The sequence below is a fragment of the Chanos chanos genome, chromosome 2 (genome assembly GCF_902362185.1).
Source record: "Chanos chanos chromosome 2, fChaCha1.1, whole genome shotgun sequence".
Classification (NCBI taxonomy): domain Eukaryota; kingdom Metazoa; phylum Chordata; class Actinopteri; order Gonorynchiformes; family Chanidae; genus Chanos; species Chanos chanos.
This window is the reverse complement of record NC_044496.1, coordinates 54,030,669-54,056,635: the sequence shown is the minus strand read 5'-3', so window position 1 is coordinate 54,056,635 and position 25,967 is coordinate 54,030,669. Positions and strand designations below refer to the sequence as shown.

Below are 25,967 nucleotides of genomic sequence, written 5' to 3'. Positions count from 1 at the left end.
TCCTGTGGACTTGTTTAATTCTTTAATTTAATGATATTTTTCTGTCCTTTTTGACTGAGCGGAGTACTTTTTCTAAAGTATGCGAGTGTGCGCGTTTTGTGTGTTGTTTCAGTGGAGGGACCAGAGGGCTTTCATGATGAAATCTTTAATGTGCTTTTCTCCCCTCCCCCTCCCCCTCCCCCCATTGACAAACACTCTTCCTTTATCCCGTCATGTTAGAGACCTTCAGATGACAAAATAAATTATTTGACCAACAGCGTTATTGATCTGTGTGTTCAGATTTCACAAAAAAGCAAAATTGAACACTGCGATGGAACTCCCCCCCCCCCCCCCCCCAAGTGTGATTGGACAGTTACTTGGGACTGTAAAGGAAATATACAGAAGTAGTCAGTTAGGTTTATGTTTAAACAATGAAACGACCAATTTATTCACTAAACATCTATGTGTCATTTGACAAGAAATAATCTCCAGAGCGATTAAAAAAAACCCCAGTTTTGACTTTCTGCTCAGCTTTAACTAAGAGCTGCACAATTAGCAGTTTTCCGTTCAAGATAGCTACGCGCTCTTCTTCCTTTACTGGTGATCAAAAATTTCTGAAATGAGAACCATGTTCACCACAAATAGTGGTAATAAAGGATTTTTGTATGTGTGTGTGTGTGTGTGTGTGTGTGTGTGTGAAAATGTTAAACAGGAAAGGTGAAATACACCTCCAAGTGCTTTCCTGCCTTAAACAGTGGACTTGCACTGTATGTTTTAAATTGATTTAACTAGTCATTACTTAACCTTTGGTCATGAAGTAAATAGATTATTTAGTCTTTATTCTCTCCAATAATGTTCAGATTCCGCTTACTGTGTATGCTTGCGGTATGGTTTTCAACGTAAAATGATCTATTATTAATATATATTCGTTTCTCTCGACCGTAGTGGTCGTAATACTCTATGAAACAGAGGGATGCAGACTGATCAGACTTGTCTGTTTTTAATAATGCTCAGGATTTATCAAAATCATACTTCAAAATAGTACCATGTATCCAAGAACACTGATCAAACTTTCACTAAAAGACAGGACAGAGGCCAAAACAATAAACCGTTCTGGAACTGGAGTGCTGCAAATGTACTGGATTCGTGGGTAATGGTCTCATTTTTGGTTTAGGTCAGATTTTTTTTTTTTTTTTACCTCTCTTTTCTAACAGCAGCGTGGAAAAGCCAAAAGAGTGTGTATCAGGCGAAGAAACTCTCACAGACCACTTTTAACATTAACCTTGCCAAGAATGAAAAGGACAACTAGAGAATCCAAAGCTCTCTGACTAAGAGTACTGATCCGGGATCAGCTCCGCTCAGGACATATAATTCTATTTTGTAGGGCTATGACAGACAAAAAAAAAAAATAACTGATGGTCGATCAGTAGTCTTGCTCCCAAGATATTTATTCAGATAACACTAGATTATTTTCGTCAGTTGTTTAAAAGAACACGAGTGATGAAAAATAGGCTTGGACGCTGGGCGTAACGCTACAGGATGGATTAGAACTGCACACTCATGCTTACATCACACGACACTGTCAACACCAGACATCATTTAAAAAAAAAAAAAAAAAAAAGGGCAATTCACACATTAAAAATCCATTTTGTTTTATTTTAACTGAACATCAACCACATTACGGAGAAGACCCCTACGTACGTGACTTAAAACGTGGATCGAAACGAAGCGTGAGAACAGAACAAGCAGACGACGCGGCCGCGTCTAGGCGAAAAGTGTGAAATGTTTACCCTCATGAGCGACTTACATGCGTGTTCTTTTCACCCCGAGAGAGAAAAAAAAAAAAAATGACAGATTCACCGTTCAGTTAAGAGATGGCCATTCGATGCCACACACAGACACAAAGGATATGAAGTAAAACAACACGTTTTAATTAAATGTAACCCTCCCCTAACACCCCCCCCCCCCGCCCCTCCCCGGTCCCACCCCACCTCCCGTTGATGGTCAGCTAGGCAAACTGGCCTGCTCAGTCAGTTTGTGTGTCCGTACATACACACATAGCCCATCCCTCCCCCTCTCTCTCTTGCCCCTGCTTATATCCTTATATCGTCTATGAGTAATGTCATCATGTAAATATCATGTGTTTTTTTTCTTGTTTTGTTTTCTTTTGTTTTGTTTGTTGTTTTATTTTTTTTAAAGCAGTTAATTTTTAGTTGGGGTGGGGGTGAGGCTCACCCCTCTCTTCACCCTCCCTCCCTTTCATGTCCTGGTTGTGCAAACAAACTTTTTCTTCTTCCTTCTTCGTCGATGTCTCCGTCTGTTTACGGGCAGTTGCGTAGATACATTTCATGTGCGAAGAATAACCATTGTAAGAAGACCTGTTAGACAAAGCACATAAATGTGGTGGGGGGGAAAAAAAAAACCCGTCAGTTTGAATAATGCAACTGGCACACGAGTCAGGCATTCAAGTACATGTTTAAGTACTTATATAACTATCGATTATACTGATCAATATTTCATCCAGTAATGCAAACAGTAAACATTCATAACTCTGCCAGAACATTATTATGCAATTCTGACAGAATACAAATGATCAAGAGTCATATTTGCATAGAGAAAGAAAAATGACAAGAGGTTTATTTCATTATCTTTATTTTCATATGAAATGGCTCTTTTGTTGACTCACCTAAAACATAAGCAGCTACAAGTTTCTTGTTAACACTTAAGTGGAGGTAGACAGGCACTGTGGATTCCTGCTCACCCAGCGTAGGGAGCATGAGAGCAGCCATACACACCAGGCCCAAAAGGACCGTGAGCAGGCTAGGGCCTCCCGAGGGTGTACGGCTTTCTGTGCAACACACACACACACACACACACACGCACGCGCACGCACGCACACACACACACACACAGACATACAGACAGAGAGACATTCAAGGGGTGCGTTTCTCCAACACTGCAATAATCTTGCAAAATCAAGAATACAAAAAGAAGCAGTTTCTGGCAAAAATCTCTATTGTGTTGCTCTCTAGTGCCACCTAGTGATAGCAAAATAAATTACACCATTACAGAGGTCATTTCTGTTTCTTTGCTTTAATCAGCTGCAGATGTCGGTGAACTGGAGTCCACTCTACTTCACACGCAAGGCAACTGAACTACCCAGTTTAACTTAAAAAAAAAAAAGATATGCCTGTATGTATATATATATATGTGTGTATATATATGTGTATAAGTGACACCTGACTAGGACTAGCAGCACTAGCTTCACCACAATCAAACAGACCACTGTAAACGAATGCACACACAGTCTGTTTAGCTGAGAAAAGTAAATGCTCTTCGTAAAGACGCTGAGCAGGTGGACAACGGTCGACCCGTTATACCTGTCTGGAATGCGGTCTGTTCAAAGAAGACACTGTCGGCCAGCTGCTCCTTCATCTTGCGCTCCTCTTCCTGCGGCCGGGCGTGCGGAGGCTCGTGCGCGGCGGAGGGGAGCAGCGTAGCCATCACCTCCTTGCGGCCCAAAGCCTTCCGCTGACTCTGCTCCGACACCTGGAGTCGGAACTTGTCTATCACCCCATAGTGGCACGGCCGCACGTCTCTGTGGCGGATTACGCTGCATCGTCGACAAACAGCAGGGGGCGGCGCAAAGGGAGGGAGAATGATTGAGGAAGGAAGGAGACGAATCACACAAGAGGCACAAAGAAATAAAAAAAAACAAAAAAAAAAAACAACACAAGACAGCTAAATCCTCTAACAAAACAGGGACGAGGCGGCGACCGTCTAACTGTCATCAAAAATGAGATTCAGAGTAAATATGACTCCTTTTACTCACATGTCCACACAGCACTGCGGTTTCACAGCACCGGTTGCATCCACCACGGCATACTTGTTTGGCGCTGTGCACAGAACTGAATCAAAGAGATAATAATAAAACAACAGTGCTATAATAATAAGAATTTAAAAAACAACAACAACAACAACAACAGTACCAGTAATTACACCTCGTTGAAGAAGAAGTGTGTTTTAACAGTCATAACTTTTCTCAGTCCAGTTTGCAGCCTTAAGACCCACTTACCTTTAAATTTAAGGGCAAACTCGTAAGGGTTGTAGAGAGTGAGCACCTGTTTGTGTGAGGCTTGCTCATCGGCGTAGAACACCAGCTCTGTGGGGAACACAAACACTGGAAGGCTTCCTTCCACTAGGTCAGGCTGCCGACTCTGCTGCTGCATTGGCCCAAGCTGAGCTCACTCGCCCCTCCCTTTAGCTTTTTCTCTCCAAAGCCCCACTGTCTCTGAGCTCCGTGGGTGTAGAGCCTCCTGTCAAATGTAACCTGCTTCGCCCTCTCAGCTCCTGGGCAGCATGACTTTCAGCCTGGGGGAAAAAAAAAAAAAAAAACACAGAGAACTGAACAACAACAACAACAACGAAAAATTGCACTGTAATTATGCCTGTTGTTACCGGTTTTTCTCCCTCATTAAAGTTCCTTGCTGTGATGGTGACATAATGTTGCTTTCCCACACAATTTAAATGCACATTCTTTCTAATGTTCTGGATAAGAGAGTTTGCTGTAGAAACAAACTTGCTCTTCTTGGTTCAAACGTGCTGTTACAACCACCATAAAAATTCCTGAGATGAGGAACACATAAAATGATGAATCTGCTAAAAACACAAACACACACACGCTAAAAAACAAACAAAAAAAAAACAAACAAAAAACAAATCAGTCCTATCTGAAAAATCAAATAGGACAATGAGTTATTTTCTTTACATAAAAATGCAGTACTACATATGATGACAAAGGTGAAACCCATGACACAACACCGCAAACTTTCTGATACAGTACAGTATAATAAACTGGAATCTTGGCTGACGCCTGCAGTAAAAACGTGTCAGTTTAACGAGATTATCTTAGGACCAGTAACTAAATTTATATCAGTATGATAACATCTTATCTTATTTTCCTGACAAGTTAAAACCATTTTCTTTGTAAGCAAAAACTGTTAAGATGACGAATCTAGGTCTTAGTCATTTTCTCTCAGTTACAACACACCCATGACAGCCAAAACGAAACTGGCACGAGAAAAATTATTAATATATCCTGAATGGTTCCTAACAAAAACAAGTCAGTTCTGTCTCCACGTGGCTAATCACGTGAGCATGTTTACTGCAATAACTTCTTGCTAGCGGTTCAGTCTGTGAAATGTTTCGCAATACAAATATAAGTCTTTGAGAAAACTATTTCCAACTAAATTTCAAGAAGATATATATGTGGCCGATCGCACAGCTGTCCGTCACGATAGAGTGAATTCATTTAGCTGAGCTACAAAATCTCATATTTGTAAAGTTTATCAACCTGTGAAATAACATGTCTTAGTTCGTCGTCGTTAAAAGGGAACGGCCGAAAAGTTAAATTATTTACACGTTCATTAATTATATATGCGCCAAGATATGTGTATCACAAGTATATCGGAGAAAAGAGCGAACAAATAAATATAATATTTTAGTGGCAGGAGCTACGGGTTATTCCAGCTCATACAGCTTGTCCTTGAACAAATTTAAGGTAATTCACTAACCACGCAATAATAGGCTTGATGGCTATAGAAGGAAGACCAAACCACAAATACTCAAACCAATCGAATGGTCAAGTGGTCCGTTATGTGACCATTTACGCGTATCGGACTCGAGTAAACAGACCTTAGGGTTCGTTACCTTACGTCAACGTAACATGTTTGTGCATTTGCAATAGCTAGCCACAAACATGACAAACGTTGTCTTATAAGACAATACATAGAGAATTATTCTATGACACGTATTCGACCATTTAAATACGATACAGCCACCAATAAAGGATCGTAGATTCAAAATCAGAAGCTTGTCATTTTCATTTGTACCTGTATGAAAACAGCTATTTGAGCACCCTGCTAACCAGCTGTATCCTCTTTCTGATGTTAGCTAAAAAGCTAACCTCAAATAATGTCAAAGATGCTTTGTCATCAATAATTATTATTCTCATCATAAAGATTATTTTTAACTCACAATATGATATCTTTACCTTTCTCGCGTCAGTTATTCGGGAAAAAACAGACAGGTGTTGTGCAAATCCCACCCTGTTTTCCTCTTTTCTTTGTCAATATGCTGCAGATCGAATATTGAATGCTGGGATACTGGAGGGCCCAGGAATTCCGCCAGGGCAGTTCTTCGACGTCATCAACGTTCGTACGATGATAATGTACACACTGTACTTTTCTGATGTTTGCGAGCAATTTTGCGTGCGAATTCATTTAAATGAGTCATATTAAAACTTTGGAGACAACTACTAGTTCACAATGACCTAAAAATAAAGCACTTGAAAGTATATATATATATGCACAACGCAGAGTTTTGGACTTTAAAGTATAACAGCAATGGAGACCAACCTATTGCTGTTTTAAAGTAATTTCTTCCGTGGCCTGTCCATGGAAGTCTTTTACGACTTACGTCGAGTGACTTATATAGTTTTGCATGTTATACATGATCTAGAATTAGTGTGTAAATCGAGGTGACCTTGTAGACAGTTGTGCAATGGGATGTTACTAAAGAGCACACCAAAGAAAGAATCACATTTCCATCTTATTCCTGTTGGCTAACTAAAGGCTATCAGTACTTTTCTTAGCCTTAAAGCACGAACGACAAAATAATTTGGTATGCACGATTACAATACTTTGATATGCATCTAGTGGATCATGTAAGAAAACTACTTTTTAAAAATGTCTACATTCTTAATAAAAGACTATATAAAAGATTCGTATTGTAGCATTTAAGATCAGTACTGTCAGTAGTTAAGTGTAAATACTGAATTGGAAGGCTTCTATGTTGTAAGTACCACTGTGCTTCGCTTGTATAGTTTACATTCAATAGTTTTGTGAGAGGGCTATTGTCTTCCTGGATTTTTTTTTTTTTTTTTACATAAATGACTCATAAAGATTTAGTTGTCACAAAGGGCCTGCAGATCTACTTACACATGACCGAAGAAACTCTCCGAGTTTAAATTCATATTGAAAGACCATCAGGAAACATGCGGTTGGGTTGACTTATATAATAAATTTAATTGCTTATAGTGCTTTATTTATGGGTATGACATCCTACATTCTATTGAACACATATCATCCGTACATAAGCCTTGGACGAGTTGAGTTCAGTCGAACAGTGTGATATACGACAGCCACGCTCCTCTAACGCTCTCGTCTCCGAGGGCGTGAAGACACACGCGTGAGCCGTTTAGTTAACATGGCGCTTCAGCACAGAGGAGATAAACAAGAGGAGGGAAAGGTTGAAGGGAAGGCACAATTATTATAAAAATCGTACTGTGAACCAAGCACCTCCCCACCCCCACCAGGACAAGCAGACGGGAACATGGGAGGAGGGGGTTCGTCCTTTAAAATCAAATTTCCCCATCATAACGTCATATAAGGTATTCTAACGCACTGATACCAAAAAATCAAGTGGTGCAAGCAAAACTGTAAATGCCATTACGCGGGAAATAATGCATACTTTAAAAATAACCGACTTTAACTTTGCACGGAGCATGAGCAGACAAATCGCCTTTTCCCTTCGTGGTCCTCTGTCGGACCAAGAACGGAGAACTGAGTACTAGGCGGATGAGAACCGCTTCCCGACCTCATTGCATATTTATGCACGACAGGGAGTGGCCTCAGTGGCTTGGCTCAGCCAATACCATAGTAGCGGTGGAGCGAAGGCGTTTCGATCTGTTCGGAAGAGAAGTTCTCTAACAGCGCGAGCTCCAGCAGTGCTCAGCAAAGACAGATAGAGAGTCAGGCGGCGGCAAGGGGAGGCAATACGACCCTCTTTTGGGGGGGTCTGATTATAACAAAATATATACACACATATATATATATGCACACCCAGGCCGCAAGATAGGTCATATACTGAGTATAGTTTTTTAGAAAGCATATAGCTCTATAACTATACATTTAAAATGCCTATTTTACTTTTCCTGATAGACACGTCCGCTTCTATGAATCAGCGCACTTATTTGGGTACGACGTATCTGGACATTGCTAAAGGCGCGGTTGAGATCTTTATGAAGGTAAAGAATAATTTTACCCCGACTTTTTGACCTTACTGTTGTGCCTTGATGAAGTTGAGGGTCCCTATTATAGATACAGTCGAATTTAATGTGTATTGTTTCGTTTTCTTTAACAGCTGCGTGCCCGAGACCCGGCTAGTAGAGGCGACAGGTACATGCTAGTTACATTTGATGATCCACCATACGGAGTGAAGGTAAATAAATACTATTAAATTGTGTTTATATGTGGTTAAGGCGTAGATAATTTTCTGACAGTGAGACTCTACTGTCCCTCTGGTTCGTAGCAAAGGGTCGGGTGGCCTCCCGGTGACGAAAACGGCTAAATTTTGTTAAAATACCCGCAGACCCGGAGCAGCGCAGCCTCTGAACATGGCGGACATTTTGCTTTTGTGTTGGGAAAACTCTCAGGCGCTGAGATGGAGGCGGAGAGATTTATTATCCGTCGTGACGTCTAACGTGACGCAATGGTGCGCTAACTCGGCCTGGATTGGACAACTAGCCTGCACTCTTTCTCATGCCCTCCTCTTGCATCCACTTTGTGGCTGACCTCTGTGCATTCCCATTGGTCAATGTGTTCTAAGCAAATCAAACTTATTTGATTTGTTAAAGACCATCAATAAGAAAATGAGAATCTAGTTTCCTCTGGGTCTTAGTTTTCCTCAGTGATGAAATTTTTACTGCCATTTATGGATGGCCCTTATTAATGTTCTATGATATAATGCCCCAATTAAATATCAGCCTCTTGCCTCCACCAACATTTAAGTACATAAACCATACCCTTCCCATGTCATTACCTCATATCTTTCCCAATGTATAACCCAGAATAATCTTCTGAAAACCATGAACCAAGATTAAGGTGTAAAGGGGATTTGAACAATAAGGATTAAATTAAGCATTACATAATCTACACAACAGTATATATTAAACTGATAACACACTGCGTAAGAGCCTGGAGGACTCCCAGTCCTGGGAAAATGTCTAACACTCTAAGAGGGGAAAAATAGAGGACTCACTGTCCTAAACAATAAATTGCAGTCAAAGTTAAACTGACCACACATCACGGGCTTCACAGACCCCATGTAGTTTTAAACATAAGGAGAGATCAGTTGAGTTTCAACATAAGCCACTAGCTCTCATTTTCACCTACCCTTCAGTGTTACTGACAGTGTGTGTCAAAGTTTAGAAAACACGCAGATGATCCCACAGCACTTTGTCACCCACTTTAGCATCATGGCTCAGTGGCATAAAATCACTTAGAAACTGATGTGTTTGCAAAGCGCTCCAGCAACCGTAGCTCCATTTCGCTCAGACGCATCAATTAGTTGCTCGTTTGCAGTGTGTAGCAATATCCCTTGTGTGTCCTAACGCAGAACGCAGACTGTGATGTGTGTCAACCGACGCGTCGCTTTGTAAAACGAATGACAAATTAGATAACATGCATTTATGCTCTTAGTGTGTCCGGCTGCTTGAGTTCGGCCGTGCTGGTTTGATATATCTACATATAGGAGGCAATAAGCTGAGCTATGACTGTGTTATACGGAACTCATATTCAGCTGTCTGGCAGTTAGGAGCTGTAGATGTGACTTGCTGCTTCGTGTGGGATACTATTTTTTTGTTTTGTTTTGTTTTGTTTTTATTTTCTTCTTTCTTTCAACTTTATTTGTGTTTGACATTGACGTGGAGAAAGGCTCAGTCTCCCCCCCCCCCCCCCCCCCAGCAGTTCACACAAGCTTCGATTTTCTGGCAGGTGTCCAAACTCTCTCTTGGGGGCTTTTGTGTTCCACACTCCACATGCAGTCCTGCCTTCTCTTTTCCCCCCGTCTTATCCTAGAAAGGCTGAGGCCACCTCGAAAGTGCCCCCCTTCATTTCTCATACTTTATACTGCAGTGCAACACAATCTTTGTGTCACTGTATGGAAAAACTCATAGCAGGGTAACGGGGTTGATGGGGGAGACCCATCAGATATTCTGACAGTAAATCTCTTTGCTCATACACAATGTTGAAACAAGGCAGCTTCATGTACATGGCAGGAAATATTGCCTTTTTAGTACTTAGTACAGTTTTGTCATTACAAAGCCTGAAGAGGTGCAACCCTTTCACTTACATAAGCACAGAACTTTATATGAGCTATTCATGGCTTGTTTGTCCCTCCTACCTGTTTTTTTTTTTTTTTTTTTAACTCCTCAACCAAGCTTTGCCACTTATTTTCAGCGTTGCTCCTCACTTTCAAGCCTTCCTAGTTCTGTAACAATGCTGGTTCTTGCTGCAGCTGGTATAGTGGCATAGAATCTGGCAACTGTCTCTTAGAGAGTGGCTTTTTATTCCTGTCAATTATTCATGAGATTTTCAACAGCTAATCAGAGAGGAGTCTGCAGTGAGCCAGTTCCAGTTCTGACAAAGCTCCGTTTTCCTATCTGTTTGCTTCACTTGTTTTGTTCCTGGACAAGTAGAACATTATTCATTACTGTTCCCATGCTCTGGCGTTTTTTTTTTTTTTTTCTTAATTTTTTTTTTTTCACTCTCATACTGTTTTCTTGTACCCCCTCCTTCCTTGGTGTGTTGCATGGCTTGGCAGCTGGTGTATGTTTACAGGACTGACTTCTCCACTTATGAATCAATCAACACTGCAAGACCCACAAAGGGGTTTCATTTCTTCTCTGCCTCTGTTGTTTGTTACATTTTGGAGTAATGCATCAGTGGAAACAAAGGCCCAGGCTCTGCATGCTTTTTACATTGGTGTGCTTTGGAACATGAGGCTATTACGCTGCTGTAGCCCATTGTCTCTTCAGCGTTCTCCTTAAAAGATGAGGTCACAGTATGCAAGCCTCTAAATGCCTTTGGAGGTGTGTTGACATTCCATTGGACGGAGACATAAATTATGCAAATGAAAAAGTATGAGAAGCATGTTGTCAGAGAATTTTTTCCTACATATTGAGACCTTATCGTTGACGGAATGTTTACCTACCGTCCTAGCCCTCTTCTCTTTCTCTTTCTCTTCGTCTGTTTTGCAAGGGTTTCTTTCTTTCTTTCTTTCTTTTTTTTCCCCATGGCATATCTGATATATCAATCCAGGGACTGAGGTAATACACACACACGGTGCAATTTCCGCTCCCTATCTCACATCACTCAATGGACAGACCTGCATGCCTGTTTCATGTAAAGACTGGCTAAATCCACGAGAACACTCTCGGCGGAGCTTTCCGCTCCTCCTTTATAAGGAGCTGAAGGGAGAACAATTCATCTGTGGAAGAAGGAGGCATTACTGACTGACTCTAGAGTCTGTAGTTAATTCCAGATGACTTGTACAAAATCTCTTAAGCTTTTTCTCTTTTTATCTTCTAATAGAATCTTTTTCTCAATTTCAGCTAATTGTATTTGTTCTTCCGAACTCAGTCCACCATCAAGTCTGGGCAGAGTCATTAGTTGTCAGTTTTACTGTTTATCTTTGTAGCTCTGTTATCGTGAACCAAGTGTCTCCCAAAGAACCCTCTCTCAGCAGTTCCAGTCCGAGCTGCGGAAAAGAAGCATAAGGGAATACTCTGAAAATTCCCATACATTCCCATTCCGCAGCTGGGACGTTCTTTCACAGATGCAGACACCCCTGAGCTCGTCATGTTTCGTGACCTCCTCCCCGCGATCCGTGCGCTAGCTGGTTAACTGGCTTTCATTCCATGGGAGTGACATTTCCAGTTCCCCGTCCCTCACTCCTCACTCCTCACCCCTCACCCTCTCTCCCGGGACAGGCAGCACCCTGTCCACAGCTGACGCGCGTCTCAGCCTTACTGAGCCGCTGCGCCTCATCAGGTGCCGCTAGAAGTTACGAGCTCTAGATCTGCAGAGAGACTTGAGAGATTAAGAGTGGGGGGAAGGACAGCATATCCTGGAGCACTAACCTACAAGGACATGCTCCCTTTCATTCTCTCTCTCTCTCTCTCTCTCTCTCTCTCTGTGTTGGGAGTGCTTAACTCAGGTGCTCGGGCCATGTGAATCACACGCTCCCTCGTCTTCTCCTCCCCGATAATAGAGTGTGTGTTTATACCGGCAGTTGTTTCCTTAGAGCCTGGGCTTTGCAGGAAACAAGTCCCTTTGTGTCAGTATGTCTGAAGCATCTGATTGACTCTAGCCACCTGACCTGCAGGTGAAGAGGGAAGACAGAGACTTAATGGTGTTTGCACACTCACAGCTTCACCCCAGGCCCCTTATTTCTTTGTTCTCCTCGCGGAAACAGGCACCCAGTCAAAACTAAATGCAAAATTATTTTGATGGCGCGTTGTGTTAAGTGGACCAGAGTAGGTGTTATGATGCATATGTATGAACCTGTTTTCTTGTGTTTCATCTGCTCGTAGGTAATCACATAGTATCTGCTTCCCATTGGGTGGTTCTGTCAGTTCATCTTTCTATATGGCCTATAGTACAGAGGTTTTAGCTTAGCGACAGTTAGGCTAATTCTTTTGGAAATGCATTGTCTTTGTTCCGTACTCTGTTTCTACTCTTTTTTTTTCTCATTTCTTTGTGGCAGAGGAGCCAGACAAGGTTGTGATTAAAGGAGAGACTCTGATTGTAGTCACACTTATACAGGGGTAATGAATTGTTAATGTGTGAGGAAAGAAAGAAGGATGAGCAGAAAAAAAAAAATGAATTACTTGGTTGTTTGAATTATTGAGTGCCAGTTAAAGAGATCCAGCTACAATGTGGTGGGTTGAGTCCAAACAAAGAGCCTACAGAAGATCTAAAGCCTAAATTTGTCAGTTGAACTGGCTATATTTCTATTTGTGTTTGTCACTGATCAGTAGCGTAGACAATATTCCCACTCATGTCGAACCCAAACAGAATCTGACCTGTTAATGCAGGGAAAATCGACCCTCTTTTTTCTCTACACTCGGGTCACATGAAAACTGAAGCATACAAGACTATTGAGCAAAGTGTCTGTGAAATACAGATTTAGTAAAATAGGTTTTGAGCTGCCCCAGGGCTATCTCATATTTTTCAGCAAACAAACAGACATGTCTTTACTGTCTGTAAACATACACTGATAAAAAAAAGGGATGTGCAGGCCTGCTTAAGAAAATGCTAATATAGGTCACACACAACAACCTCATTATGTCCTCAGAGAGAAGGGAAAACAAATCAAATCAAGTCCTCTGTCTTAGAACTGTATCACAGAACTCCAGGCGACGCACAAACACACACACGCACACACATGCGCACACACACGCAACACACGCAAACTCACTCTCTCTCTTGCTCCCTCTCCATCTCTCTCTCTCTCTCTCTCTCTCTCTCTCTCTCTCTCTCTCTCTTTCTCTCTTTCTTTCTTTCTCCCCCTCCCTCATTCTGTGTGTGTGTGTGCGTGTGTAAGTGTCACACGTTACTGTGCGATGTGTAAGCCTGCCGGTCATCCGTAGATTAAGCATAATGCTGTAACACTCAGGCACTTGACCTGACTGTAGGAAATAAAGAGTTCAGCTGGACTTGATTTGTAGGCATGAGGATTGAGTGTTTTTTTTTTTGTCAACATGCAAACACCGAGGGGGGAAAAAATTACTCATTTTATATTTGTGCCTGTTTGCTTTGTAATGAAAATCATCTATCAGAGCCGAGTGCTTCCGCGGGTTTTACGTGTTGTTGTGGTTCAATTGCCCTGCGGTGTCATTCAATGCCCCCACCTGTCTGCATACGTAATGGTTTCAATGTCATGTGACACGGCTTTTCTCTCTTTCTCTGTGTGTGTGTGTGCGCATGTGTGTGCTTGCATGCGTGTGTGTGTGTGTGTGTGCGTGTGCGTGTGGGTGTGTGCGTGTGTGTGTGGGGGTGTATGTGTGCGTGCATTCCAGGCGGGCTGGAAAGAGAATCATGCTACATTCATGAGTGAGCTGAAGAACCTGCAGGCATCTGGACTGACAACACTAGGTCATGCCCTCCGAGCGGCCTTTGACCTGCTCAATCTCAACAGGCTTGTCTCAGGCATCGACAACTATGGCCAGGTACTGAACCTGACTGAACGACACCATCCACACATTTTTATTAACGCACTGTCCATAGTGCACAGGATTATAACATGCTACACGAGAGAGCGCAGTCACACAAGCACACACATATACACACACACACATACACACACACACGTATAAACATGTGAGGGGCCCAGGAAGCTTCTAGAAACAGCACCAAGGTTTACACCAGTCCCACTTACATACGAACACAAATCACGCACAGCAAGATGAAAAAAAAAAAATGTAAGTAGGAAAATACAGCCATGCATGTCTTCATGTGCAGAGATGACCAGTCTGAGGTGGTTGTGTTTAAACTGTACAGGGATCAGTGATATATAGCACAGTGTATTGTCTCACAGTTTCCACTCGCCACCCGTCAGATAAATCTCCTCGTATATTATTCCTCCAAACCTCTTGCTGAAAGCATGATGGATTATCACTCTACTGAGAGTTAGCATTAGTGTAGCGCTGAGGCAGTGTGTAAATCCACTTACTGAGTTTTACGCTGCGTGCAGCTGAGTGCTGACCCCTGTAGTATGGAGGGAGTATATACATCATGTCAAAGAGAACTGATCCCTTCAGCCATGTTAGAGGTAACCAGGCAACGCATCAACTACAGGTGTCATTAGGAGAAACCCAGTTTCTCACATTTAACCAGCTGTTCTCTAATGCAAACAATACCAGTTTAAACCAATTGTGGTTCAGCGGTGCAGCACCAAGAGTTCTAGGGAAAATATGGTATTAGTTATGGATTTTTTTGTTCCTCAGGGGAGACCCTAACAGAGTTTGAGTGCTTTGATTGGAGCCAGTAAGGGACAAAGATATTGTCTCCAACACACACACACACACACACATGCATGAACACACACACACAAACAGACACACACACATACACCGTGCTGTCCAAGTACAGGGAGTCGATGTCCTGTGAACCGTCAGAAAATATAGTAACTGTGTTTGTTTGTGTCCATCAGGGCCGGAACCCGTTCTTCCTGGAGCCGTCAGTAATAATCACTATTACAGATGGGAATAAACTGACACACAGCTCTGGAGTCCCTGATGAGGTGAGGATTCATAAACCTTAAAAACTACACACACACACACATGCCCGCGTACAGACGCACACACACACGCCCTTAATCTTCAGGTACAGTCATAGATATTCTTGTCCTTACTCTTGGGTATACTCATCTGAACAGGCTATGGTTTCATGTGGGCAATGCTGGTATTACTGGTGTTACTGGTATTACAGCCATTCAACGGTCTTTTTTTGATACGAGAAGATGCCACAGTTGATTTAGGTGATTCAAAGAAAAGGAACGCTAATGTAGCAGGAGGGCCTGAGGTCCCCGGTTCCGCTAAAACACGTCACAGATTTGGACCAGTTGGTTTTGGAGAAGGTGAACAGGCTATGTTATGCGTAATAATTTATTCAGAGACGTGACATCACACATATCCTCCAGAACTGTTCAGAGGCCAGTCTGAAGTCATGTTAAGAGACCCAGAGATGATCTACGAGTGTCTTTTTAACAAGTCCATTGTTCCTCTCCTCTCTCTTTGTCCCCGTAGCTGCATCTGCCTCTCAACTCTCCGCTGCCAGGCAGCGAGCTGACTAAAGAACCCTTTCGCTGGGACCAGCGCCTTTTTGCCCTGGTGCTGCGTTTGCCAGGGGCAGCGGTGCCAGACAGTGAACAGCTGGGTAGCGTGCCCACCGACGAATCCGCCATCACCCAGATGTGTGAGGTTACTGGAGGTATGACCTGTTCCTCTGTCTCTCTGTTCCTTTACTTGGAAGAATGCATGACACGTCGATAAACCATTTAAAGATACCTGCCTAATGTGGAACATTTAAACGGTTCCATTCATCATCTACCTTCTCCTTCTCTCTCTCTCTCTCTCTCTCTCTCTCTTTCTTCTGGAAAGTGATCTCAAAACAAATTCGCTGTTAGTTGTGTTCTCCATTAGAGAGAATTATACGTTTTCTGCGAATTCGGATAGTGGCTGGAAAAAAGCCAAAGTTATAGTTGGCAGATCCGAGATGCGTTCTGGAGAAAATATTTTGAGAATGGGAGGCAGGCCTTTTTGGTAATAAAATACAAATACACATGAAATATTTTGCTAATGCTCCCTTTGATTGAAGTCCCTGCTATGACATTCGATATTGTGCTGCAGTAGCTTTCCATTGCCAAATATTGTGTAAATTTAGCAAGGCAGATCAATCCAAAAGTCGGTCCACTAATAGTGCTCTTTTATAACTGCAGAATTTGCATTAAACAAATTTCCTTTCTCTGTTCTTAGTGCTTCCTCTTTTGGCTCTTTTGTTTTAACTTTTGAGTAATTTCTTTTTTTTTAAATAGATGTTTCAGTGTTTGAGCTTCTTTCTTTTTTTGTCTTTTCTTCTTCCTCATTTTCTTTTTTCAAGGTCGTTCATATTGTGTGAGGACACAGAGAATGCTGAACCAGTGCTTGGAGTCTCTAGTCCAGAAGGTTCTGAGTGGAGTGGTTATCAACTTTGAAAAAACGGGTCCAGATCCTCCCGTCATAGGAGAAGGTGAGCGGTTATCAGAAAACCTCCCTACATTGTGTTTTCATTGTGTAAAACGATGATGTGGTCTCCTTCATTGTTCGCCGGACTAGTTTAGTTTCCCTGTTGCTTTATGGAGCGTTAGACTGATGTGATGTGCTCTCCATAGACGGAGTGGTGGATCCATCTCGCCCGCTGTCATCGCTGACCCCCCAGCCCTGGCACAGCTGCCACAAGCTCATCTACGTCCGGCCAAACCCCAAAACCGGGGTACCCGTGGGCCACTGGCCAATCCCAGAATCCTTCTGGCCAGACCAGAACTCCCCCACTTTGGTAAGCCGGGCACTAGCGTTGGTTTTTCTTTTATGTAACTGTGTGGGAACTGTCGGAACGGTCTGGAAGTTTGATCAGGAAGTTTCGTGGAAAGCCCCTGTCTGTGTCTGTGTGTGTGTGTGTGTGTGTGTGTGTGTGAACCGCTTGCTTGTGATTTGCTTCATCCAGACTGACAGTTGACAACTGCAGTCTGTCATATGGCAATGCTTCAGTCAGTTTTACCCCAGTTATCCAGGATGCCGCTACATCCAAGTCTCTATCTATTACCAGAGATTAAATTCTCCCCTGTTTTTAGTCCACGATGACCAGCACAGTCAACAGAATCATGACCTCATAACCACAGGTCATGACAATGGTTGATAATTATATGGATAATTATATGTGATTGAGCCTGAGGATTGAGTGTGTGTACATATATATATATATACACATATGTACATACATGCATCTCTCTCTCTCTCTCTCTCTCTCTCTCTCTCTCTCTCTCAGTGTGTGTGTGTATATATATATATATATATATATATACACACACACTGAGAGAGAGAGAGAGAGATAGATGCATGTATGTACATGTGTATATATATACACACACACACCAAATGTGCCTAGATATGCTATAATGAGTATTTCTGCTTCTAACAACTGATACACACTCATGCACACGCACACATTATGGTTTGTTGTGAGCGTGAGCGTGAGTGTTTATCCGTTGTTCAGAGCTGAGAGGAGTAGAAACGCACGCAGGCCTGTGCTGCCGCGGCCTGGAGCGAATGTGAGAACTGCATGCGTAATAGTCGCTGACGTACACGCTGGAGGTGGGGAAACCTGATCTCTGATCAGTTGTGATGTGTAAGAGAGGAACTGGAGAGTGAGGAGAAAGCACAGTGGACTAAGTGTTCCCGCTGTTGGACAGCAAGCCGTAGAGGGAGAGAGAGAGAGAGAGAGAGAGAGAGAGAGAGCCTGGTGCATTGCCAAAGTGCCACGACTCCCCGTCAGCCTGTGGTTACTGTTTAAGTGCCAACCAACAGCGTCTGGCGGTGCCCACGCAGCCTGGCGCTTCAATGCCCACTGCGCCTGTCTCTCATTGTGAGGTCATTTCCTCCTCACACTTCCTTCCCCAGTTCTCAGGTGGAATGGCTGCTGTTCACCAACGGGGTGCATGAAACTGTAAACATGTTTGTCTGTGTGTCCTGGCTACTGCCTCTGTAAACTCGGCAAAACAAGCAAGGCTGTCTGTCAGTGGTTGGCTACTGTAGATTTAATTCTTTGTGATCCGTCACCGATATAGATAATATCACATTTTATTGGATTTTATAACAGCCTTTCTCTTGTTTTTACAAGTTAAGGATTTCTTTATGGCAAAATAAAAAAAAAACACGCATCACAGTTAAGAATACATCACAAACATGTTCTTTTGCAGACGTGACCTTTTGTTTGTTAGTTTGTTTGTTTGTTTTCTTCTTTAAAACCGTGCTGGCTTGTCCGATTGCTCTGAGAAGCAGACACTACCTGATAAAGAAATGAACAGCTTGTGTAGTCATATGCCAGGAACACATGGGGCATTAGCTGGTGTTGGAAGGCAATATGTCATCACTTGGATTTTTCCCAGATGGATATTTATCACAGCAGCACACCGTCCATTAATATGGCACACAGTTTAGCTACTCTATGCAATCTCTCATTCTCTCTCTCTTTTTCTCTATCTGCCTCTCTCTGTCTCTCTCTTTCTCTCTGTCTGTCTGTCTGTCTCTCTCTCTGTTTCTGTCCCTCTCTCTCTCTCTCTCTCTCTCTATCTCTCTCTCGCTCTCTCTATCTGTCTCTCTCTTTCTCTCCGTCTGTCTGTCTGTCTCTCTCTCTCTTTTTCTCTATCTGTCTCTCTCTATCTGTCTCTCTCTTTCTCTCCGTCTGTCTGTCTGTCTCTCTCTCTGTTTCTGTCTCTCTCTCTCTGTCTCTCTCTCTCTCTCTCAGCCTCCTCGCTCTGCCCATCCTGTGGTGCGTTTCTCCTGCGTGGACTGTGAGCCGATGGTGATTGACAAGTTGCCCTTTGACAAGTACGAGCTGGAGCCATCGCCTCTCACTCAGTACATCCTGGAGAGAAAGTCTCCGCACATGTGCTGGCAGGTACATCTCTACCCTTACACACACACACACACACACACTCACTCACACACGCACTCACACACACACACACACATGAACTCACACATGCACACACTCACATGCACACACTCACACACACGCACTCACACACTCACACACACGCACTCACACACTCACACACACACACACACACACGCACACACACTCACACACACGCACTCACACACGCACGCACACACACACACACTCACACACGCACTCACACACGCACGCACACACACACACACACACGCACTCACACACACGCACTCACACATGCACACACACACACGCATGCACACACTCTTCAGATATGAACCAAACACAGTGCTTAGGTATGACCTCATTAATAAGCGGACAGAAGCATTGTGTGGAAATGACACGGTGATCAGGGCTGTGGTTTCAGGCATTACATTTGACTGTCAGTGTGACCCTGAGCAAGGCTTTTAACTGCAATTTGCTATGCACAAGCTCATCACAAACTGAATCAATGTAAATGAATAAATGTGTTATTCTCTCTGTCAGTTAGCCACCCCCACACAGTCTCCTCACAGATTGACTATGGTATGGTAACTATATTACTTAGAAATATAGCAGTTAAGTTTGGCCATGGTTATGACCTTTCATATATTAAACAGCCCAACTGTGTCTTGTGACTAAGGAATTTGGCATATATGTTGTTTTGTCAACAAGCCTTACTGACGATGTAAAAGGTGAAAGTCTGTTTCAGCTTCTCCTGGTTCAAAGTACATTAAACCATCAACTGAACACACACACACACACACACACACACATTCGCTCATATAATGGATTGTATTAAGATTGTATTAAGATTACATACTGAGAACAAAATCTCATTCTACGGCAGAAGAATACATATGTTTGCTATGTGGATTAATAGGGACATTTTGTATTTCCCTCAGCGTTTTTGGGGGGGGGGGGGGGGCAAATCAACCCAGTGGAGTACCAGGCCCTGCCCCCAGAGAATAATACATTTTCTAGAGTGGAGGAGGAACGTTCGTTACCTCAGGCTCATTACAACTAAAATACACGTTAACATGGCAGCTGTACCATCAGGGGAGTATATCCTCTTAGAACCGCAGAGTTTTTTCGTCTTTGGGGAGCCTTAGAGGGTTGTTTAAGTCGAGCGGTTTGGGGACATTTTTAGCTCGAAAGTCTCTCCAAGGAACGCTCGATATAATGAGGTATTGACGGTGTAATTTTGTCAAAGTAAAACGGCACTGTTTACGGTCCGGACGCCTATCGCTTTCTTCTCGAGGGAGGCTAAGCTATTCTAATGTTTTTTTTTCCCGGTGTCACCCAGGTGTTTGTGAACAGCAGCGGCAAACACAGCGATGTCGCTCACCCCTTTGGCTACCTGAAAGCCAGCACTACGCTCACCTGTGTCAACCTCTTCGTTATGCCTTACAATTACCCTGTCCTCTTACCGCTTCTTGGTACGTGTCATTAATAACTTGTTTTTATCGTTAATGTGCATCTGTTCTACTAGAGACATTTGAAAAAGATCATTATAAATACCATTAATCTATATTTTCGTAGGTTAAGTTCTAACTTCATGACATTCTATCTATCTATCTATCTATCTATCTATCTATCTATCTATCTGTGTTGTGTGTGTCACCCTTTCTAGTTGCGTGTGTGTTGCCATTTTAGCTCTGATATTTTGTTTACTACACACGGTTTAGTTTCCCATGGTAATGAAGACAATAGTTTTAAAAGCACTTTAGCAGCTTGTGTTACTGTGAAGTGCCTTGGGAATTTTGTGTGCTCTCACTGAAACCTGCACTAACATTATTTTTACCGGAGAGCTCCAGAGATAAGAGTGCCTGCTAAATGAATAAGTGCAAATGTGAAATGTAAAACACAAATCTTTATTCCTCTCTCTCTCTGTTCGGGCCAGTCACTCCGCTCTCCGTTCCTTTTCCTCCCTCAATCCAATGCTCTAACTCTCTCTCTCTCTCTCTCTCTCCCTTCATTTTTCACCAGATGATTTGTTTAAAGTGCACAAGCTGAAGCCAAACCTTAAGTGGAGACAGGCTTTTGAAATCTACCTAAAGTCAATGCCCCCTTACTTTCTGCTGGTAAGACTCACCTGCCAATGGACTTGTCTTTTGGACGCAAGAATATTTTGTACAATGGAAAAAATGAACCGAGTCGTGTTAGACAGCAGTAGTTTCCTTACATATTGTGTGAGTCTTTGTGGTAGACTTCTTTTTATCTGTTTATGTATTTGTTGGTTTGTTTATTTATTTATTTGCCCTATGATACATAAGCTACTGCAGCAGAGTCGAGGTCAAGTATGTGGATGAATAAGCTTTGTCTCCCTGACGCGTTTGCCTTTTCCCTCTGCTTCCATCGTGTGCACGCAGCCACTGAAGAAGGCGCTAAGGATGATGGGAGCCCCAAATCTCATCTCTGACAACATGGACTGTGGCCTGAGCTACAGTGTCATCTCCTACCTAAAGAAACTCAGCCAGCAGGTAATGATTCTCTCAACCCTGAACCCGACACACGTTTTTCCCACCCGTGTATGAGGCATGCGCATTTATGAGGAGTTTGACTGACGTGTGTTTTGCTTTTAGTTAGCTGCACACATTTTTGTAAAACAATTGAACTGACTCTTTTTATTTCATAGTAGCAGCAGTGTAGACATACGTTTGCATTGGCCATGATGTGTTAGTAATCAAATGAGTGTGTATCAATAAGAAAAAAAAGAAATCAAAATCAAAACGTCAGCGGTTCAGTAATATTTATTCTTATTATTTTCATGCCCTGACTAACACTCCCTCAGGCCAAAATTGAGTCCGACCGTCTGATTACATCGGTGGGTAAGAAACCCCCTCTGGAGACTGGCATTAAGGTGAAGAACCATTCCAGCGCCCTGTCCCTGGCACACCGGCGTGACTTTAAGCAGCTCCTGCAGGGCATCACCGGGGAGGTGCCACTGCGACTCACCGACATCAACTTAAAGGAGTTCGCCGGCTTTCAGATCGCGCTGCTAAACAAGGTAGAGCTCCAGAGCTGAGCAGGCCTGGTCTGATCTGGTCTGGTCGTAAATGATTCACGTGAGAGATCGGATTTTTTGGGTCAGGGTTTTTTTTTTTTTTGTCAGCTAACGCTGTCACTGCCCAATCAACAGTACTGTTATAAATCATTATTTAATGTCCAGGACCGGACTTTGGAACTCAGTATGTATGTATACTCTTGTGTGATGCTACTGTTCTATGTATTGTGTAATTATGTAGTTATGTAATTGCAATTTAAGATGCATACTAAGTAAATATGACACCTGACTGCACTGGTAGCATTTGTCAGGTTTTATAGATACATTTTACACAGAGTAGAGAGCTCGTTATAATGAATCTGAAATGTCACTTCCTCTGTTTGTCCTCAAACATGCTGATCATTTAGGATGACATTTGATAGCATAAGTTGTTGCTGTCATTAAGAAAAATCTTCTCCGAATATTTTCTTCCAAGGACCTGAAACCCCAGCCCTATCGGAATGCTTATGACATTCCGAGACGGAATCTATTAGACCAGGTAACCCGGATGCGTTCCAACCTTCTGAGAACTACTCAGAAGCTAATCAGAGGCCAAGATGAAGGTAAAGACACAAACATAACCAAATGAACCGAAGTTATACCATAGCCTTGAGTTCTTTTATTTTTCCTCCTTTAAATTAGCTACAGTCAAGGGAACTTCTGCTTATTAACATGTTTCTTTATTTGTTCATTTGTTCATTTGTTTACATCTTTGTTTTATTCTCTGTAGACTACCTACACAGTATCCCAGTGGGTCAGATGGGAAACTATCAGGAGTATTTGAAGATGATGCCGTCCCCCCTGCGCGAGATCGACCCAGACCAGCCCAAACGACTGCACACCTTTGGCAATCCCTTCAAACAGGACAAGAAGGTACGCACATACAGTCAACGTCACGAGTCACAGGAAGTGCCTGCTGAGATTTGAATTAACGGCCTGGACGTCTGGATGATTAAAATCATGCGGTGTTCTTTTGCAGTCAGTCACAATGTTCTGTTAGCAACTGTCCACCTCTGTAACAAGGCAATAAAACCCTGGAAAGCAGCTGTTGGATGGCGGATTTAAGAGCCATTCCGCTGGTAAAATACGTTTTATGCGAGGGGAAAAAAAAAAAAAAAAAAGCTCATAATTTTTTCGCCCTGTTTGACCAATTACAGGGGATGATGATCGACGAGGCAGACGAGTTCGTAACGGGTCCGCAGAACAAGAAACGAGGCGGCACGGGCGACCCGAACTCAGGCGCGGCGTTAAAGAGACGGAGGAGCATGTCCCCGCTCCTGCGGCGGCCCCAGAGTCCGTCCATCATCACCAATCACGTGGTGGGAAAAGGGTCCTCGGGGACCCAGGGCCAGGCCGGCCTGATTAAACCCATCCCACTTCACAAAGGTAACGGCCCAAAAAAATACAGAGAACAGGGGGGGAAAATAGGAATCGCTTTAATCAAAACCCCCAAAAAAAGAATGTTATATGTATTTACAACAGGAGTAATGTGTGGAAGGTCACACACTTAGAGGGGAGACTGGCCTTGGATAGGGTTTTAATCTTCAGTCTTGGGTATTAAAAGGCACGAGATCTTTTGGTAAGAGAGATGTTTCTTTTGGCCTAAAGCTTTTGTCAGGCTTGTTCAACAATGTGCGAACCACGGTGGTTTTTACTAAAAGACACAATCAGCATCACAGGAGTGTCACTTCTCTGTTTGAAAGAGAAGATTAAAAGAAGATTTTAGGTCAGTCTCTCTTTCGGATGTGCCGCTTTCCCACATGTTATTTCTCGGTATTTAAACAGTCTGTTTAAACCGAAATAGCAAAAACTAACACTGGCTGAATTCAACTGTAAGCAAAGCTATGGATTCCTTTACAGGAACTTTATAGGCTGGTTAATCATAGGGAAGTTGGTCTGTCTGTTGGATAAACATCACTGACAGTCTGCTTTGGCACTGATTGGAGTATGTGTCATCCCCATTCAGGTGTGGAGGGCAACAGCGTTCTCAGCACAGAGAGTAACGGAGAGAGGGTATTGGGAGGAGACACGGGTGACAGCTGGCCTGGAGGAGTGGACGGGGTGGGAGGCGGCGCTGCTGGGGTCCCACTGGAGGAGCGGGGCGGCGTAGGAGCGAACGACGGAGGAGAAGACAGGATGGACGACAGCGTCGGAGAGGACGGCCTGGACGAAAGGCCGTCAGACCGCCAGCAGAACTGTGAGGGACTGAGTCCTCCAGGCCAGGAGGGGGCAGTTGAAGGTGCTGGTGTTGACTCTTCAGCACCTGGAACTGTTATTATGATTCCTCTGGAGGGCAGTAACGCAGAGCTACGCACAAGGGTTATTAAAGAGGTCCGGAAACCCGGTCGCAGTGAGTATCTCCCATCGCCCGTCAAACACTTATGTCCAGACGTATTTACTCACCGCTTCAGTACTCATGAAGATTAGGGTCGCACAACTCTAGCCCTTCAGAAGTCCCACTGGATTTCGTTTCTACCAAACAACACTTGTCTCGGATTGGGCGAGGGAGGTAAATGCCCGGTTTTGCAAGCAGAAAGCAAAATCTGACCAGGCACTGAGATTGAAAAGCAGGAGAACTGCTGTGGGTTAGACTTTACCTCGCCCCGACGTAGATCATTTATGACACGTTATTGAGGCTTTCACGTTAAGTAGGAAGCTGCCCTCGTCCGATTAACCTTCAGGTACCGTTAACCTCACACAACTAACCGCTGGTTTGTGCTTTTTTCTCTCAGATTACGAGTCGATATTCAGGTTGTTGGAGGAGGTGAAGGGGCCTGTAGCAGTGCAGAGGTACTTTATCCACCATGCCATCAAAGAGGCTGCAAGGTAAGTCCCTAGATCTATTCCATCAGTCCCTCAATCATAGTGACTCTCTGACTGCTGCTGTTGAATTGTTTTTGTTATTGTTGTTGTTGTTGTTATCTAAGTCTCATTGGCTGACCTCTGAATGTTGTTACAAAAGCAGTGGCAGCATCCCTGTTTTAAGAAAAAAAAATGACCAGTGTGTTAGGCTACTGGTGAAAAAAGAAAAGCCTCGATTAAAAGGTTAGGGGTTAGTCACACCTTTTACAAAGCGTGCACCACTATAGCATAAGCACAAGTATACTTCTCTCCTGAGGCTTGGGACTGCATTTTTGTCACGTTGTTTTTATGCAGAATGGAAACCTTGCTGCCGACTGGTCAGAGAGTGTTTGCTGTATGGACATTTACTGCACGGGCATGTCTGCATGGCTTGGAGGTGTGCTGACTTGCGTTGTGGGTTTTTTTTTTGGGTTTTTTTGCTAGGTTTAAGAAGCGTGTTCTGATCCAGCAGCTGGAGAACGCCCTGGAAGAAATCGAGAACAGGCAGACGACGCCCGGCCAACTGAACAACGTCCACGCCAGATAGTGAAGCGGCCTCGCGTACCACCGTGAGCCGCGAAGAACACGGAGAGCGGGCCGAGCAACAGCGTTCGAGAGACTGAGATGGGTTAGAAAGCGCTATTGGCTGATGGGTGGGTGAGGGGGGGGGAGGGGCTTTGAAGTGGAGGAGAGAGACAGGAAGGCAGGAGGAGAAGGGAGGGAGGATCCTTGCCTCGATCCCGCGCGGCGCTCCCCGTTTCAACCGAGGCGGCGCCGTGTCTCCTCCAAAAAAAAAAAAAAAAACCCCTCCCGTACGGGGGGCCTGAGAACGGTCAGCACTGATGAGAGAAAAAAACCAAACAAGCAGTTAAGAAAAAAACAAAAAAAAAGACCATCCTCCTGTTCCAATAACCATTTGACCACAACAGTCGTTACACAAAACACACACACACACACACACAGACACACCCCAGCCAAGGCAGGTCTCACCCAAGATCAGCTGCTCC

The 25,967-nt window shown here is 43.5% G+C and overlaps 2 protein-coding genes across 2 annotated transcripts; one reads left to right on the top strand and one right to left on the bottom strand.

Annotated features, from left to right (window-relative positions):
* Positions 1 to 2,190: 2,190 nt before the first annotated feature.
* mospd1 (motile sperm domain containing 1) lies at positions 2,191 to 6,124 on the bottom strand. Its single transcript, XM_030765825.1, has 6 exons — positions 6,032 to 6,124; positions 4,055 to 4,350; positions 3,812 to 3,887; positions 3,360 to 3,592; positions 2,666 to 2,827; positions 2,191 to 2,357 (listed from the first exon to the last, which is right to left on the bottom strand). Exons 2-6 carry the CDS (start codon positions 4,206 to 4,208, stop codon positions 2,326 to 2,328), a joined length of 657 nt encoding a protein of 218 aa, XP_030621685.1. The 5' UTR covers positions 4,209 to 4,350; positions 6,032 to 6,124; the 3' UTR covers positions 2,191 to 2,325.
* A 1,770-nt stretch (positions 6,125 to 7,894) lies between these two features.
* Positions 7,895 to 25,565, top strand: ints6l (integrator complex subunit 6 like). Its single transcript, XM_030765601.1, has 18 exons — positions 7,895 to 8,065; positions 8,182 to 8,259; positions 13,901 to 14,050; positions 15,034 to 15,123; positions 15,629 to 15,812; positions 16,482 to 16,610; positions 16,753 to 16,916; positions 18,885 to 19,037; positions 20,380 to 20,512; positions 21,063 to 21,157; positions 21,446 to 21,556; positions 21,868 to 22,083; positions 22,556 to 22,682; positions 22,850 to 22,992; positions 23,277 to 23,505; positions 24,086 to 24,469; positions 24,852 to 24,945; positions 25,405 to 25,565. The coding sequence occupies exons 1-18, from the start codon at positions 7,955 to 7,957 to the stop codon at positions 25,505 to 25,507; spliced, it is 2,694 nt and encodes an 897-aa protein (XP_030621461.1). The 5' UTR covers positions 7,895 to 7,954; the 3' UTR covers positions 25,508 to 25,565.
* The last annotated feature ends 402 nt before the right edge of the window (positions 25,566 to 25,967 follow it).

Coding starts and splice junctions, on each gene's coding strand:
- ints6l (XM_030765601.1), top strand. CDS start 7,955: ATGCCTATTTTACTTTTCCTGATAGACACGTCCGCTTCTATGAATCAG. Junction 15,813..16,481: donor GATGTGTGAGGTTACTGGAG/GTATGACCTGTT, acceptor TCTTTTTTCAAG/GTCGTTCATATTGTGTGAGG. Junction 22,993..23,276: donor CCTTCAAACAGGACAAGAAG/GTACGCACATAC, acceptor GACCAATTACAG/GGGATGATGATCGACGAGGC.
- mospd1 (XM_030765825.1), bottom strand. CDS start 4,208: ATGCAGCAGCAGAGTCGGCAGCCTGACCTAGTGGAAGGAAGCCTTCCA. Junction 3,593..3,811: donor CCGCAGTGCTGTGTGGACAT/GTGAGTAAAAGG, acceptor TCGACGATGCAG/CGTAATCCGCCACAGAGACG. Junction 2,358..2,665: donor TGTAGCTGCTTATGTTTTAG/GTGAGTCAACAA, acceptor TTTGTCTAACAG/GTCTTCTTACAATGGTTATT.